General features: G+C 39.9%; 1 protein-coding gene across 30 annotated transcripts in view; it reads left to right on the forward strand.

Annotated features, from left to right (window-relative positions):
• The window catches only part of ABI2 (abl interactor 2), a 152383-nt gene that overhangs the window by 72145 nt on the left and 66170 nt on the right, over positions 1–14068 (forward strand). For 15 of the 30 annotated variants that reach the window (XM_073541831.1, XM_073541832.1, XM_073541835.1 and 12 more), the window contains 2 exons: positions 8893–8990; positions 11538–11687. In XM_073541831.1, the coding sequence (XP_073397932.1) occupies positions 8893–8990; positions 11538–11687 (248 nt within the window). The remainder of the gene's footprint in view (positions 1–8892; positions 8991–11537; positions 11688–14068) is intronic. The other 15 variants (XM_073541838.1, XM_073541839.1, XM_073541840.1 and 12 more) reach the window with 1 other exon arrangement.

Genomic DNA, 14068 nt, shown 5'->3' on the forward strand with positions numbered 1-14068 from the left:
GTTGGTAATTCAGTTTGCTCGCCAGAACAGTCACTCGCCAGTATGGAAATTTAGCACTGTAGCGTCCACTCAATGCCACAGACAACAAGTAATCCAGCCGAAAACCTCCAGCCTCCTGTAGATCAAAATGTTAGGTTCATATTACATTGTTAATAAAACTATGTTAGTACCGTGCTTCTCCTTGAAAGCAAGGCTGTATGTGCGTGGCTGGTTTGTCGTTGGTAGTGTTTCATTGTAGTTCTTAATATCGAGAGGTCCATTGGCAGGATATCTCCCTCAGTCATTCATGAGTATGTCGAAAAGGAAGCATTGGATGTCGTGTTGACACCATTCAGGATGATAATATGCTTGTAATGTTCATTTCCTGTAAAAGTGTTAACAATGGAAAGGGGTATTTAGATGTTTCCTTCCTGACCACTTCATGTGTGGTGATTTGTAATATGTTCAGTCTTATCTTTCCACCACACAGTGTGACAGAATATGGACCTTATTATTTAATCTCATTTCTGACCATAATAACTAATTATTTTTTTATGCTTTTACACATTTCAGCAGTGCTTATCCCCTTCGCCCTCTGTTGGTTTTCCTTTTTCATTTTTTTCCCCCATTCTTCCAAGAGCCATTACTTTTTTTTTTTCTGTCCATTTTCCCGCCTTTTGAAGGCTTGATTATTGCGGGACGAGTTTTAGTAAACCAAAAAGGGGCCACATATCCAGAAATTAAAGACACTATAAGAAAGTTAGAATCAATATATTCAATCTTATTAAGGACACCATAGGACACGTTAAAATCATAATACAAAACAACACATAGTAAAAAAGCAAAAACCGGGGGGAGTAGACCAGCATACGTACTTTATATTGAAATATAGTATCAATCCAATATATTGTATATAGAAATATTGACCAGTAAATATATAAAAATACATAGAAATAAAGTGCAGTGCACATGTAAAGTAGTTATTGGTCAGTAAAGTGCATTAGGTAAATAATAAATCCCACAATCTAGATAAACATGAGGAAATAGTTTCAAGTACTAACCAGGATTCATCATATACGTGCCGTCACTGCCACCCCACACGCCAACGCGCGTTTCACATGTTGCTTCTGGAGGAAGCATTGCGTGTTGGCGTGTGGGGTGGCAGTGACGGCACATATATGATGAATCCTGGTTAGTACTTGAAACTATTTCTAGATTGTGGGATTTATTATTTACCTTATGCACTTTACTGACTAATAACTACTTTATATGTGCAAATTTCAAGAAAATACGGATATGCTTTAAGGACGGATTGGACATGTTTGTAATATATTTTTCTTCAAATGCTGCTAGAAAAAAACTTTCAAAAACGCATGCTACAGGTGTCCCCATAGCAGTATCGATTATCTGAAGATACCATTGGTTCAAAAATGTAAACGCATATAGAGATAATACAAAGTCCAATCCGTCCAAAATAAAAGCAATCCAGTCAGGATTCTTATCAGAGTTCATTAAAATTTTGTGAATTGCCTCAATTGCATTTTTTTGAGGGATCCGTGTGTAAAGGTTCACTACATCGATTGAGGTTAAGGAGAAACTTGGCTGCCAATCGAAATTTTTTAGAATAGAAATAAAATCACCTGAATCTTTTACATAAGAAGGAATCTGGGAAAGTAATGGTTTAAGAAGCCAGTCTAAATACTGCGATAACGGTTCTGTCAGTGAATTGATGCCCGAGATTATAGGGCGACCCGGAGGTTGCGTGGTGGATTTATGTATCTTTGGAATGCTATACCAATGAGCAATCTCTGGATAATCGGGCATCAGATTTTCTGCTCTCTTTTTTGTTAAAACGCCTTTCACGACATTTTTTTCTTAAAAAAAGTTCTCAATTTATTTTTGAATCTTTCTGTCGGATTTTGATCCAAAGGTACATAAGTCGAAGTATCTTTCAATTGTGATAAAGCTTCCTTAATGTAATATTCCCTATCTAGGATGACGATGTTTCCTCCTTTATCCGCCTTGCGGATTACCACATCATTCCACTTTTGTATGTCACGCAAAGCCTTCAACTCTTTGTCTAACAGATTTTTTCTGGGTGTATCGTAATACAAAGCTTCCACATCTTTTATTCCTAAATCCTGAAATAAGTCAATAACATTAAAACATAAGCACAAAGGCGCAGGTTCCTATATGATAACGCCTGCAGCTGCAAATAAGGACAACAACCACCCAATTTGTCCAACAGTAAAAGTCAAATTAAAAAGTGAGTAATTTGCGCTAGCAGGATACCATTCAAAGGTTGCAAAGAAATATCTACAGTGGAGCTGGTTCACAAAATATATGTACCGATACCTTCGTTCAGATGAGTAAGGAACTGGTCGAAGGCTCCTTCCCCAAGCAGGGTCCCGGTGCAAAGATGACGCTGCAACCAGTATTGATGCTGACGAAAATGAGCTTGAGAACGTTAGAGTTCAGTTGGTGAATGCAGGTATTGGACGCTACTCCGGCCGGTAGCAAGCGTCCTAGTCGCGTGACCGCCGCCGACACCCGGCGAGTATAACGGCACGAGTACAGTCCAAAAGCCGGCAAGGTAGCAAAAGGTGCAGGACCTTGCGTGACGTCACGGTCACGTGGAACACCACGTGACTGGCTAGTGAGCACAAAAACGACCAAAAAGCTGTCTTACGCGTTTCGGAATCACCGGATTCCTTCTTCAGAGATGGTCTATGGTGCTCAATTAAGTTCATATATACCCGCAGTCTCCAAACTCCATGTTCATTGATTAAAGGCAAACAATTCAATCTCGCTGTTTAGTCCATTAGGAACAAGTGTATTCTTTCAAAAATCAGTCTACTTTCTTCTCTTGACATTTGTTGAATAAAGTTCCCCTTCCGCCAGCTTTTTTTAACCACTTTAATACCCGTAACTTTAACATTTTTAATAGAGCCTCCATGCTGATTAGCAAAATGGTGTGAGAGCGGGTGACCCATTAATCTGTTTCCAATATTGCGCAAATGTTCTGCTAACCGGACATGCAATGGGCGTTTTGTACGTCCTATGTACAGTTTCCCACAGGGGCATGTAATACCATATATAACCCCTGTGGTATCACAGGTTATGAAATCTTTAATTTTTACCTCCGCAAATTTGTTAGTAATCCCTCCCTGTTTTTTAGAGGTCAGTTTTTTACAGGGGCCACACTTTCCACACGGAAAAAAACCCCCTGGTAATTTCTCCGGATTTAAAGTGATACTACTTAAAGGTTTAGAAATAGAGGGGGCTATAAGATTGCCCAAATTTTGCGCCTTCCTAAAAATAAACCTAGGGTGTGTTGGTAAAGATTCCCCTATAACCTTATCATTTCTCAGGATATTCCAATGTCTCCTGACAATTTTTTTAAAAATGGTACTATTAGAGTTATATTGTAAAATTATAGGGGTGTCTTCCATAAAAGCATTGGCATTTTTTCTCATACGTTGTTTTTTTAAAAAGTAGGAATTTTTATTTAGTGAATTAAAAAATTGTTCCAATAGCAAGGGACCACCAGACCATATAAAAACAATATCATCTATGAAAATGTTAAAGTTACGGGTATTAAAGTGGTTAAAAAAAGCTGGCGGAAGGGGAACTTTATTCAACAAATGTCAAGAGAAGAAATTAGACTGATTTTTGAAATGAATACACTTGTTCCTAATGGACTAAACAGCGAGATTGAATTGTTTGCCTTTAATCAATGAACATGGAGTTTGGAGACTGCGGGTATATATGAACTTAATTGAGCACCATAGACCATCTCTGAAGAAGGAATCCGGTGATTCCGAAACGCGTAAGACAGCTTTTTGGTCGTTTTTGTGCTCACTAGCCAGTCACGTGGTGTTCCACGTGACCGTGACGTCACGCAAGGTCCTGCACCTTTTGCTACCTTGCCGGCTTTTGGACTGTACTCGTGCCGTTATACTCGCCGGGTGTCGGCGGCGGTCACGCGACTAGAAGGACGCTTGCTACCGGCCGGAGTAGCGACCAATAACTGCATTCACCAACTGAACTCTAACGTCTCAAGCTCATTTTCGTCAGCATCAATACTGGTTGCAGCGTCATCTTTGCACCGGGACCCTGCTTGGGGAAGGAGCCTTCGACCAGTTCATTACTCATCTGAACGAAGGTATCGGTACATATATTTTGTGAACCAGCTCCACTGTAGATATTTCTTTGCAACCTTTGAATGGTATCCTGCTAGCGCAAATTACTCACTTTTTAAGTCAATAACATTCCCTGGGGAAATGGGGGGCTTATAATTGGATTTTACCCCTCCTGTAAACTGTTCTGAGGAGATTGAAGCATTGGTGTTACTAACAGACTCAATACTCGACGGATCAGCTATACTCATCAATATCATTCACATCTATTGTATCGGATGACTGAGGCATGAAACCTAAAGTTCCTATAGAAACTGGACTATCCACAATCTGATTGCTGTTAGTTCTATTCCTATCTATATTCACGAAGGATTTATGTAGATGTAATTTTCTGATCGATTTGAAAAGCTCAATTTTAAAGTCCGTTAAGTCAAATGGTTCAGGTAAGCAGAAATTCAATCCTTTGAGCACCGAAAGATGATCCTCTGTTAATGTTCTCTTGGATAAATTCAGAACTTGTAAATCATCACATGCATCTATTGCTTCCTCCACATCACATGTTTGCGTTTTTTCGTGGAATTTCCGTTTCCTACCCCTTCTTCTTGTCTTTTTTCTAAAGGGACTGAGGGTCCTGCTTTTTCTTTTGAAAAATCTATCATCTCCTCCGTGGCACTCGAATCAGAATCCGTGATCCAGCCATCAGAATAGGATTTCTTCTTTCTTAATCTCAGTCCATGATTTTTGTTGAAAAATGCTATATTACAAACATGTCCAATCCGTTCTTAAAGCATATCCGTATTTTCTTGAGATTTGTGGATGATATTTTCATTATATGGGACGGTTCTCAGAATGAATTTAATAATTTTGTCAAATATTTAAATGAAATTCACGTGGAAAATATGCGATTCACTTCTTGTTTTGGGCAGAAGAACAGAGTTTTTGGATGTAAAAATCGAGATTGTAGATGGTAGCATGATTACCAAGGTTCATAGAAAATCGACTGCGACCAATTCACTTCTACATTTTAGTAGTGCACACCCCATGCACACGAAGAAAGGGCTTCCTTTTAGTCAGATGATTAGATTAAGGAAGATGAATAATAACGATGATATCTTTAATGAACAAATTGAGGAATTAAAAACACGATTTTTGCGGGGAGGTTATCCAATTGGGGTTCTAAATGAAGCTTATGAACGGGTAAAAGCCATTTCACAAAGTGATTTATTAAAAAGGGTTACCAAACGTCATAAAAAAACAAATGAATAGTCCAACAAATTCACAAAGGAGATTTATTTTCAGCTTTAAGCACAGTTCTATTGATAGGATTGTACATACAGCAATTAGAAAAAATTGACATGTCTTGCATTCCGATAAAGATTTGCAAGAAATTAGTACCACTGTCCCGCAATTTGCATACAAACGCACTCATAATATAGCTGATCTTCTAGTTCACAATCGTTTGCTCCCTCTTGATAAAAACTGGTTACAAAAAAATTCACCAAAAAGCAATTTTAAATGCGGTAATTGTAATTGCTGTCATTTACATATGACTTCTAATCCTCTTAAAATCGGACCCATTCAGCATTTGGTAAAAGATTTTATTTCTTGTAAAAGTAAATTTGTGGTTTATATTTTGTTTTGTCCTTGTTTATTTTTTTACATAGGAAAAACTATTAGACCACTTGCAACACGATTTCGTGAACATTATCATTCGATTAGTACAGGCAAAGGGTCTTTGCGCTTGATACAACAAATGCAAGAAAAACATAACTCCAACCCTGAATTATTACGCTTTGCTGGTTTAGAAATTGTAAAATTTCCACCACAAGGTGGTAATCATAACAAAGTCTTGATGAGACACGAAGCCAGATGGATAATTAAATCTAAAGCGCAGGGTCCAATAGGACTGAATGATAGGTTGGATCTTTCTATCTTCTTGTAAGGAATTTTTTACTTCTTTTTTACTTCATTGTAAAAAGATTTTTTTGAAAAGAAAAAGAAAAAAATTTGTTTTGATTCTTTCATTGTTTGTTCACTCAGCATCAAGATGTAATTATGTTATCTGTTTTTAAATTGAATATGTTGTTCATGATTTTAACTGTTCACTTGATGTTAGTCATAGACCTATTTAAGGAAATGACATCACGTAATTACACACCTGGACCTGTTGAAGCGTCTTTGCACGCGAAACGGCTGTCGTCCGTTCGTTCTCCCCGCATGCCTCATGTTTTCTGCCTGTCCTATGCCCTATGAGCTTTAATGGTTGAATAAAGTAATATCGCACTGCAAATTTGGGTGAGTGCCGCATCTTTTTCATGCCTCGTTGATGTTTTTTCTGATGCAGAGCACCTTGGTTAGCCCATGCAGAGTGCTGCACATAGTGTGCCTGTGATTGATCCTGGACTGCTTGCTGGTGGATTAGTACCTTGGTGCCGTTCACCTGTTTTTTCTCTGGTTTGGATTATTATTTAAGTGTTCATCCGATTCTGGTGCTTTTCTGTTTTTACATGCGTCACTGCATTGTGGATATTCTCACATTTTCTTCTTTGAAGCTCAGTATGTGAAATCTCTGCTGTCAGTCCAACTGGACATTTCTTCACAATTATCTCTCACTTTAACACCTCTTTTCTGGATGCTGCCTACCAAGCTGTGATTGGCAGTGTCTGGGAAGTAGTGAAAGTGAGCGCCCCAGAGAATTATTATTAAATCATTTTAATTATTCTAATTTAACCTAATGTATATATTGTCCCAGGTGGTGTTTCTGTGGAGGTCTGCAGATATTAAATATTTATGGTTTTCTTTTGGGACATTTATGTGTAAAATATATTGATATACTGATTTCTGTCTAGAAATGTTTTGAAGAGCTTCAATGCTTGCTTCATTTATCACTATGCATCAGGCAATGCTTTTAATATGTTGACTGTGACGTCTGACTGTTGACCCCATTGAATTTTCCTGACCAATTGAGCCATGCATGGCCAACTCTGCACTAGTAAAGATGTGTGAAGTGAACATTTTATTGCTGCTGATATTCACTTTCAGCAATGTGACTACTAAAATAGTTCTGTACTATTACAGTATGAGTTTAGTGACAAATTATCAGGATTTATTCTCTTGTCATCCTCAAGTTGGTAGTGAATGTGAATACTGAGCAAAAACAAATTTTTACTTTTGATTGACCAATTTTTTTCTCTATTAAATGGTTATCCAGTCTTTTATAGTTGATGGTTTAGTCCTAGGAGAGGCCATCGATCTTAGATCAGTGTGGTTCCATCGGCTGTTTGAAGAGGACGCGGCCCTTGTGCTTCAGCCTCTTCATTATTTACAGCAGCTTGCAGGCTAGTTTATATTGTAGTTGACTGTCTTGTATTTTTGGAGCTACAATTGAAGGCAAGCTTGGACTGGCCCACAAGAGAACAGAATACTCTGGTAGACCCCTGTGAAGAAATGCTGATGAGTAGTGCAGAAAAAAATATCATCTTGTCATTTGTTAAGCAACATAGCCATATTACTATTACATAGAAGCAAAAGTATATTTGTTTACTAGGGTCAAGTTATTTTTGCATGTAAGTGAGCAGTGAACCCCAGATTTATTGTTGTTGGTGGACCTTTGCCAATCCAGTCTGACACTGGTAGAAGATATAGTGTCACTGCAATGGAACAAAACTGTATTATGTCGCACCGATGCTAAAAATGAATACAAAAGTACGGCGCAAGCATGAAGCAGCTGTAAACGTTAGAGGAGTTGTCCACTACTAGGACAACCCCTCTTTGATCTAAATGTTTGTCCCTGATAAAATAAAAGCTTATCCTCCTGTGCCGGCTTTGTCCTGGGGCTCACATATGGTTGTGTGACACGTGGTTTCTGGTGCCCAGTCAGCGCTAGCTTCACTGTCTCCGCCTTCGGATGTTTGTATCATGGAGAGGAAGTCCGGGCTACAGCTGATGTCAGACTTCCTCTTCATGTTCAAAATGTCCGAAGGTTGAGACAGTGAAGCTAGCGCCGATTGGGGGCCGAGGTCACGTGTCATACAACAGCGCGAGTACTGACACCGCTGGAACAACGCCGGCACGAGAGTGGAGTATAAACTTTTATCAGGGACAAACCTTTAGATCAAGAAGGGGTTGTCCTAGTAGTCGACGTCCGCTTTAAACGTCCACAAAGGGACTCTCCTAAGAATCAGATGTCAATTTCAAAGATCTGGGTGACCTCTTCACTATTTAAGTGGTTCTTTTTGTGCAATCTTAGTGTATTTTTATTTTTAAATTTTAATCTAAAGTTTTAGAGGCTGTCCTATCCTGCTGTTACTTGCCTTTCAGGCTATGTGCGCACATTGAGTATTTGCTTGCAGAAATTTCTGCAAGGTATCTGCATCTCTTGGCAGCAAAAATGCTGCGGAAAAAACAGCTGCGTTTTTGGTTTGTGTTTGCATGCGTTTTTGTATGTGTTTTTTTCCTGTGCATTCAATGGGTCAAAAACGCAGGCAAAAACATACAAAGAGTTGACATGCTGCAGATGTAAATGCACAGCAAATCCTGAAAGGAAAATTACTGATCATGTGCACAGCACCTCAGGATTCTCATTGACTTTTCTGGCATAAGGATTCCCTAGTGTTTTGGGGCCTATTCAGCAAGGGGAAAAAAAACGCACTGTGTGCACATAGCCTAAAGAGTAATTCCTTCATGCCATTTTTATCTGACATCTTTTTAAAAAAAACATTAAATAAGCTGTAATGTTATATTTTTTTGCCCAATTACTTTTTACTTTGTACAGGTCAGCACACAGAACATGAAGATGGGAGGATTGCCACGCACTACGCCACCAACTCAGAAACCACCTAGCCCACCAATGACTGGCAAAGGAACCCTTGGGTAATTATATTGTTATAGTACAATGATGGATGCAGTAAGCCCAGAACTAAACCTTTCCCAGCATGTTTTTAGGTAATTATTTTCCCTGTTATTTGACCAAAATAATTGTCAAGTCTTGTTTATCATCATACATCTTAAACAATCATTTTTAGTGTTTTTTTTTTTTTTTAAACTGCCATTGTGATTTAAATTTAATTTTATTGCTAATAGTACAGTGAAAATGCATGGCAACTATTCCCTGTCACAAGTACAAAAGGAAGCACCTGCTTGACAGTAACGTTAGGTGGTATAGAACACAATAGTCAAAGTATATGGAGTATTTTTATTCCTGCATGAATTGGGCGGAATTAATCTGGTATACCATATATTTTATGTATGGTTTCTTTTCTGTAGACATGCCCTATACTGCAGCTAATCTCTTAGCAGAAAGCCACAGGAGTAAGAGTCTGTATTTTAAGAGGTCTCCTATTTGGACTGCAAAGATATAGGTGTGGGTTACCATGGTGTAGAGCAGGGGTGGGCAATTAATTTCCCTAATTGGCCACATGAGATACTTTGACTGTTGTAGTGGGCCGACCCATCTGGCTAAATTTAATTTTGCTTATATTATTGATTTATAATAAAGCAGTAAATCATACTGCTCCTGTTCAGCATTTGTACCTTGATAAACGGCTCCCAGTACAATGATTCCCCCCAGTTCCCACACACAATATGATGTCCTCACCAAACCTCACTACACAGTGTGATGTCCTCACCAAACCTCACTACACAGTATGATGTCCTCACGAAACCTCACTACTGTATGATGTCCTCACCAAACCTCACTACACAGTATGATGTCCTCACCAAACCTCACCACACAGTATGATGACCTCACCAAACTCACTACACAGTATGATGTCCTCAACAAACCTCACTACTGTATGATGTCCTCACCAAACCTCACTACACAGTATGATGTCCTCACCAAACCTCACTACACAGTATGATGTCCTCACCAAACCTCACTACACAGTATGATGTCCTCACCAAACCTCACTACACAGTATGATGTCCTCACCAAACCTCACTACACGGTATGATGTCCTCACCAAACCTCACTACACGGTATGATGTCCTCCCCAAACCTCACTACACAGTATGATGTCCTCACCATACCTCACTACACAGTATGATGTCCTCACCAAACCTCACTAAACAGTATGATGTCCTCCCCAAACCTCACCACACAGTATGATGCCCTCCCCAAATCTCACCACACAGTATGATGTCCTCCCCAAACCTCACCACACAGTATGATGTCCTCCCCACACAGTATGATATCTTCACCAAACCTCACTACACAGTATGATGTCCTCCCCAAACCTCACTACACAGTATGATGTCCTCCCCAAACCTCACTACACAGTATGATGTCCTCCCCAAATCTCACTACACAGTATGATGTCCTCCCCAAACCTCACCACACAGTATGATGTCCTCCCCAAACCTCACCACACAGTATGATGTCCTCCCCAAACCTCACCACACAGTATGATGTCCTCCCCAAACCTCGCCACACAGTATGATGTCCTCCCCAAACCTTGCCACACAGTATGATGTCCTCTCCAAACCTTGCCACACAGTGTGATGTCCTCCCCAAACCTCGCCACACAGTGTGATGTCCTCCCCAAACCTCACCACCCAGTATGATGTCCTCGCCACACAGTATATCTTCGCCAAACCTCACTACACAGTATGAGGTCCCTGCACAGCCACTCACTTATAATGATGTCCCCACACAACCCCTTCACAGTTTTATGTCCCCAACCCTCACACAGAATAGTATATTACCAACGTACCTCACTTTGCCAGGTTTGGGTGTAGAGAGTTCTAGAAAAATCATTCCTACTTAAATGATTTAATATCTCACAGTGTTCCAAATTCACAGTGTAGGTATTTGAAAAAGTTTTCAAACTTTTGCATCTTTCTGTTTAGAATGTTTGTCGATTACTTGTTAGAAAAACACAAGAAATTGATCAGCAGAATAAAGTGTGAACAGATGCTTATCTAATATTGGAGCATCTAAGAGTCTGAGAATTCATGCAGCAGTACATCTGATTGTGTTTTGTTTCATTTTAGACCCTACAGTGTAATTTGTTGATTGTGTTTACACAGTTTTTGTGGATCAGTTCATCAGATCAATGTCACCATCACCCACCACTACTCTTCCTGTGGCAGGTCCTTTCTTTGCAGTGCTTTCCCACCCTCTCTTTTAATGTGGATTTTCAAACATGAGTGTTGCCTGCCGTCTCAACCAGTGCTCTGCAAGTTGTGTAGCAGTGAAGGGGTTAAAACAATTGATAGATCCTGATTAGGCCTATATACTTGATCTTGGGTTTTGTTTTTTTTCCACTTCGAAAATTGTATATAAATGGGAGCACATTATACCCCTCCACGTGAAGAAGATGGGGCTGCCTGATAAAGAAGACTTCATCCTAATGTCCCAACTCTTTGGGATAACGTTTGCAGGTTTATTTTTTTTATTTATTTTTGTTTTTCTTGAAGGCGACACTCACCCCATCGCACATTGGAGCCTGTGCGGCCCCCTGTCGTACCAAATGACTATGTACCCAGCCCCACACGTAACATGGCTCCCTCACAGCAACAGAGCCCTGTTAGAACAGCTCCAGTCAACCAGAGGAACCGCACATACAGGTATATGTAAGCCATATAAGACACAGTGCCATATTCATGAAAGCGACTCACTAGCTTGTTCGGATTACTGGAGTAAGAGGTTTTTAGTTAAAATAGTAGGACAATGTACATTAATGAAAAAGCTAACAGAATAAGTTTTGGGCTGAGATTTCTCTTTATTTTCTTCACATTTTCACGAGCAGTTAATGTTTCATGTTCTTCACTGACTGCTCAATTGCAAAGCGGTAAATATAAGGTTTCAAAAAAGTCCTTCCATTTTTAATTCTGCCCCTTTATTTTAGTGATACTCTTTCTTTTCTTTCTTTTTTTTTTTTTTAAGTGAAAATGAAAAAAGTGAAATACAGACCTTTTCATGAACTCCTTCACTACTACAGAGCATCAGGACATTTTCTGGCCACTGTCCATGCTTCAAGAAATGTTTTGTGACTAATGTTTTATCATGTTTTTCTGTGTGTTTTTATGTTGTCCCTTAATTACCTAATGCCATGCAGGTCTGTTCCTTTTTGGGTCATGTTGTCTGTCTCGTTCCAAAAGCATGTGACTCCAGCCCTTTCCAAATGTCATTTTGCTTATTTTTTTTTTGTACAAACTTGTAGTTGCTGCTAGTTTTAACAAGAGCACATAAATGTAAAGGTAAATAACGGGATGTGAACACCATTGTTAAGACTCCTCCGCTGTCATGTGTTGTCCAATGGCCAACATCCCTTCTGTCACTAGGTGTCCGCTGCCTCTTTTAAGACCATCATAAAGTAGGAGCAGAAACACTGTTTCTAGCGCCTTTTCATTTGCTGGGCTTACTATAGTTTGGATGAAACATTGTTTGCCGCTGTGCAGGATTAATTGATGAGCTACTGCCATGAATCCCTCATTATTCATGAGCTTCAGCTATCCCTGGCTCATCTTTTTGCCTATGCAGAGTGTCAACAGAAAGCTGTCAGTCAGTGGCTCAGGTGGATATAAGCAGCTCCTTAATAGTGGTGTAACTAGAGTCCGATGGGCCCTGGTGCACAATTTATGACTGGGCCCCCAGCTGCATGTTGAACAGATTTATGGGCCCTTGTAGTAGTCTAGATTCTATAGACATATGTGTTCACACACCCCCATCCTAGTATAATGTCCACCATCCTGGTATCTTGGCCCCTTCCTGATATCCTGCACCCTGTAATAATTTCCTCTATCAGGCTTCTCTTGTAATAACGTCCGCTATCCTGGACTCCTTTCACTGATAATGTCTCCCATCCTGGGCAATTCTTCTTACCGTTCACCAATCCCACGACGTGCGGTATCCTCTTCTTTAGCCGGTGCAAAGGTCGGCAGCTGTCTTCACCATGCCAGCTACAGGCAGCACATGATGTCATTGCCATGTGCTGCCCGTGATGAGCACACCGTCAGCTGCTGGCTTCTGATTGGCCGATAGAATGTATTGCAGTGCAGGGAATCAGTGAGTCTTTACGCCACAATACACATGCATATTCAGCTAAAATAGGTGCTTGTGTCAGTGGGCTCCCCTCCCGCCCGGGCACGGTCACACCCTCTGTGACCATTGTTATTACACTGCTGCTCTTCATTGAGAGGAATAGCAAAGCTTCAGCGGACAAAAATCTGATTTCATCAAAACTACAGGAAGAAACCCAGTAAGTGACCCAGTGCTGCAATTGGCCTTTTTGTCTGTTTTATGCTGCCATGATATTAGGAAGAATAAACCTGGTGTCATTTTAAGGGAGATGTACACCAACCACTAATGCCTGCCGGCAGAATCCACTATTTAAATGGAAGTCCACATAATTTTGGCCATTAGGAGAAATTATTTTAAATACTAAATAGTGGTGAGCGAACATGCTCTGATAGTGTTATTCGAGCATCTTGGGCGTGTACAGATAATATATTCAAATCCCTGGAGCTGCATGTTTTGCAGCGGTAAACAGCTGCAGCGCATGCAGGGATTGCCAAACAAACAGCCTATTGATTTCTACACAGCAGTTAGTTGCTCACTTGCCTTTCAACTCCTGAAAGAGCTCTTATCACTGCTGTAGAATCACAGATCCCTGGCATCCTGCATTCGGAGTTTCGAGAGCAGTTCTCCAAATCAGGGCTCTCACTTTCCCGAGCCATGCGCTTGTTCAAAGTTCCTGTTATCTTTATATATACAGTCAAGGCCGAAAGTGTTGACACCCTTGAAATTGTTCCAGAAAATGAAGTATTTCTCCCAGAAAATGATTGCAATTACACATGTTTTGTTATGCACATGTTTTGGTTTGTGTGTATTGGAACAACACAACAAAGAAAAAAAAAGGCGAGTTGGACATAATTTCAAACTCAACCCCAAAAATGGGACTGACTAAATTGTTGGCATCTTTCCAAAAGTGTGAGTAAACCACTTT

The sequence above is a fragment of the Dendrobates tinctorius genome, unplaced genomic scaffold (genome assembly GCF_039654945.1).
Source record: "Dendrobates tinctorius isolate UK_male_01 unplaced genomic scaffold, ASM3965494v1 ptg000125l, whole genome shotgun sequence".
Taxonomy (NCBI): domain Eukaryota; kingdom Metazoa; phylum Chordata; class Amphibia; order Anura; family Dendrobatidae; genus Dendrobates; species Dendrobates tinctorius.